At 46.0% G+C, this 3,493-nt stretch overlaps 1 protein-coding gene across 1 annotated transcript in view; it reads left to right on the top strand.

The window, feature by feature from the left end:
- CABYR (calcium binding tyrosine-(Y)-phosphorylation regulated) overlaps positions 1-1,669 on the top strand; it is a 7,175-nt gene extending 5,506 nt beyond the window's left edge. The window contains exons 4-5 of the mRNA XM_010130976.1: positions 662-1,195; positions 1,641-1,669. Of these exons, the coding sequence (XP_010129278.1) occupies positions 662-1,195; positions 1,641-1,669 (563 nt within the window). The remainder of the gene's footprint in view (positions 1-661; positions 1,196-1,640) is intronic.
- The last annotated feature ends 1,824 nt before the right edge of the window (positions 1,670-3,493 follow it).

Here is a 3,493-nt window from a genome sequence, read left to right as displayed (position 1 = left end):
TTTCCCTGAGGGATCTCATATTCCAGCTATGACCTGGGAGGTTTTCCATGTAGAAAAAAGTGGTGGTGGTTGCCTCTGCTGTCTTGGGCTTGGTGAGTTTCTGCAGCTGGGCTGAGTGGGCTGTCAGTTCCACAAACCGAGAGCTGGTGCTCCTGTCTTGGTCAATCTGTTACCAGCATCTCTTCCCTGTGGTGACATGTTCCCAGCCTCCTCTGTTGCCCAGCTGGAGAAACCCTCCACGGCAGTGCTCCCCTGTTCTGAGTCTCCCTAGTAGTACAGACTCTGTCCAAGGCCTGACTTGGAGACATATTACAGCTTTGAAGTCTCAGCAAAGCATTTTGGAGAGGAGAGCTGAGCTAAGGCAGATTTGTAAATTAATGCTGGTGCTTTTAAAAAAAAAAAAACCCTGAACTTTCAGGGGAGCTTGACAAACTTCACTTTCAGAAATACCAGACAAGTGCTTCCCCAGAAGAGCATCTGCTCTGTCCATAAACAACAGCTTAACTTTTTTTGGGCCACATACCAAGCAGTGTTTGCTGTCCCAGTTCCCTTCTCTAACATGCTTTCACCAAGTGTAGGTATGTTTGGTGCAGACATGATGATTTACAGTATGACACGAATACACTGTTCCTGACGCACACTCTTGTGTTTATCTTTGTAGCCATGACATCAAGTGAAGCAGGACAGCCACCACCACGAGCTAGTATGTGGACCCTCTATTGCCTAACTGACTTGAAACAAGGTCCAAAACCACCACACTCCTGTCCTCCTGCTGGAGCTGGTGCTTCTCATTCCCAGGCACCCCTCCATCTTTCCAGGGGGGAAGTGGACCAACATGGTCAGCTGTCACAAGTGTCTGCTCCAATTTATGTGATGCAAGAGAAAAACAAGTGGGGAGATGCTCCACCTTTCATTTTAGTGCGCTCTGTTCTTCAGAGCGCACAAGACTGGAAACCTATTCCTAGCCATGCTGTCTTCATGCAGCAAGATGCAGCTGGGAGGAGATTCATGACAGTCCCAGTCCCAGTTGCCAGGCCAGCTGATGAGGAAACGGCTAGGACAAGCTCCAGTTTGAATTCTGCAGAGGAAGCTGGGGCTAAGACATGTGAACCTGCTGTTCTCTCAGTTGCCATCCCTCTGGCTGATGTGATGATGGCTGCAAGGCAAGGCTCACCAGCTGGGGAGAAGCACACAGGTATAAACAGCCTTGCAGGAAGCAATGGTACTACAGGAGTGTTCTCATTCTGTCAGGCCCCACGCCCAGAGCAGGGGCCTGAAGAAGTAAGATGGGGTCTTGCATGGGTCTGTGGGGGAGATGCTGGTGTTTGAATTTTATTTCAAAAAGTTTAACCCTTTTCAAAATAAAATAAGGTTTTAAGACTGGTGGTTAAACGCTATGTAGCAGACCCCGTGCCTTCCCCTGCCTGTTAAACTTTGCAGTTTGTAGTATGAGCTGTGCTCTGGTTTGACTCTGAAGTAACCAAGTTTTTAATCTCCCTTTTCTACACATCTTGATGCCTGGAGCCTGGCTTTTCTGTAATATTCACCGCAGCTCAGACTGCATTTAGGCATAAAAGTAGTTCTTGCTGCACACCTACCACGGAGTTCATGGAGTGTGTTTTTGTTTTTTTTTTTAACAGGTCAAGAAGAAATGCTGTGTGGACTCTAGGAACTGGAGTTCAGGAGGAATGAAATTTACATCAAATTGATTCAACTGCTTCAATAAAATCAGCAGTTAGCACTGCATTCCCATCGGTTTTATACTCTCTCTACAACATCATGAATGTTAACTGTGAGTTATGACCATGAGCACAGCTGATGCAGCTGCTTCATTGGAGAGCAATCCAGCTTCTTCACTGCACTTAACATGTACGAGCCCTGCCAACAGTGACAGAGCCAACATCAGTGCAGTTGATGAAGGAACTGTAGACAAGTGTCAGGAGCAGGACGATTTCCATGGTCACTTCAGGTTACTGAGGTTAAGAAAAAGTACCTTTATTTTGCTTCAGAGGTTTCACAACTTTGGCTATGGTCACTTAAATGTGCCTGACTTGAAGTATGAATAGGTCTAGAAAACTGAAGAAGAAAAGCTGATGTGTAGAGGTTTTCCCCTTTTGAACCTGGGCAGGCAGGCAGGAACTATATGCTTTGGTTTTCCTAGCACCGCATGTTCATTGCTGTGGGACCTGCTGAAGCACTTACCCAACAGGCTGACTGTTTTCTGCAGAGCTCAGAATCGCACTTGAAGCTGCCCAGGAATTAAGAGCCTTCCAGAAATGCTGGACCAAGTAGAAGCTTAAGGGCAGAGATGAGGTTTTTGTGAGACAGTGCAGGTGTACAGGTGACTGTGGGACCTGTGCCCTCCCCTACAAGGCTGTCAAAGAAAAGGCTTTTCTTTATATGTGGCAGTAGGTCAGCATCACTACCTGGGTAATTCAAGTAGTGCTTAGAATAAAAATAGGAGGAACCTCACTACCTTACTCACAGTTTCAGCAGTCAACCCTCAAGGCTAGAGCTACAGCCTCCCTGCATAATTCAAGGAGGAAGGTCTCAGCTGCCCAGCCACCTGTAGCCCCTCCCCCTGCCCAAGCAGACTGTTCCTGCTTTAGGGAAAAGAGGTCCCTGAGCACACTCTGCAACTCCATTACAGCAGCTTTTCGATAGGGCTTGCTCAGCGCTGTCCAACACCACTCACATATGCAAGAATTTTTGAAGCCTTTATTTAGTAGCAATTAACTTATTAAACACTAACCTCCAGACAGCAGTTAAAATATTGTACAAAGAGCAGCCTGCCCTCTAGAAGCTCTGTACACAGTTCAATATAAACTGACACTCAAAGACTGAATGCACCCCACTGAAAAGGGGGTAAAGCAGCTGTGCACAGGAGGCCTCCCAGAGGTGCTGTACTCCCTCTGGAATGCACAAGACTTACTCCCAGAGAGCCCTGCACAGTACAGATACAGGTCACAGCCCCCACCCTGTGCCACTGGGTCCTGGGCTGATCAGGTTCTTGCCTTTTTGCAGTGGTGCTGGGCACCAGAACTTAGAGTGCATGAAACAGATTCTTTTAAAACCTGTTACTAGTGTGCAGTTCAAATCCATAGATATTTAAATGGCTCTTAATTCCTTAAACCATAAGGTTGGTAGCAAAAGAGGAGAGCAAAATTCAAAACACTGCACAAAACATTGAATAATTAACTCTTGAATAACATTACCAGCTTAAATGACTGCATTAATGCTCCAGAGACAGGGACACTTGTGGAATCTCTGACCAGAGCTCAGCATTCAGGGGAGTTACTTTAGTAAAAGAAAGTCACTTTATGAAAAATTGCATTTTTACAAAAGGGACACACCCTTCTTCATGTAAGAATGGACTACTGCAGTTACTGCATGTGCTTTTAAACATTCCCATGTCACAATAAATAAACCCAGTTTTACTTGCGCCAACGTTATCTATGAACTGAAGTGTTCACAGAACAGCCAAAGGTGTTCT

This window comes from Buceros rhinoceros, unplaced genomic scaffold, assembly GCF_000710305.1.
Source record: "Buceros rhinoceros silvestris isolate BGI_N320 unplaced genomic scaffold, ASM71030v1 scaffold2222, whole genome shotgun sequence".
Lineage (NCBI taxonomy): Eukaryota > Metazoa > Chordata > Aves > Bucerotiformes > Bucerotidae > Buceros > Buceros rhinoceros.
This window is presented reverse-complemented; position numbering and strand designations above follow the sequence as displayed.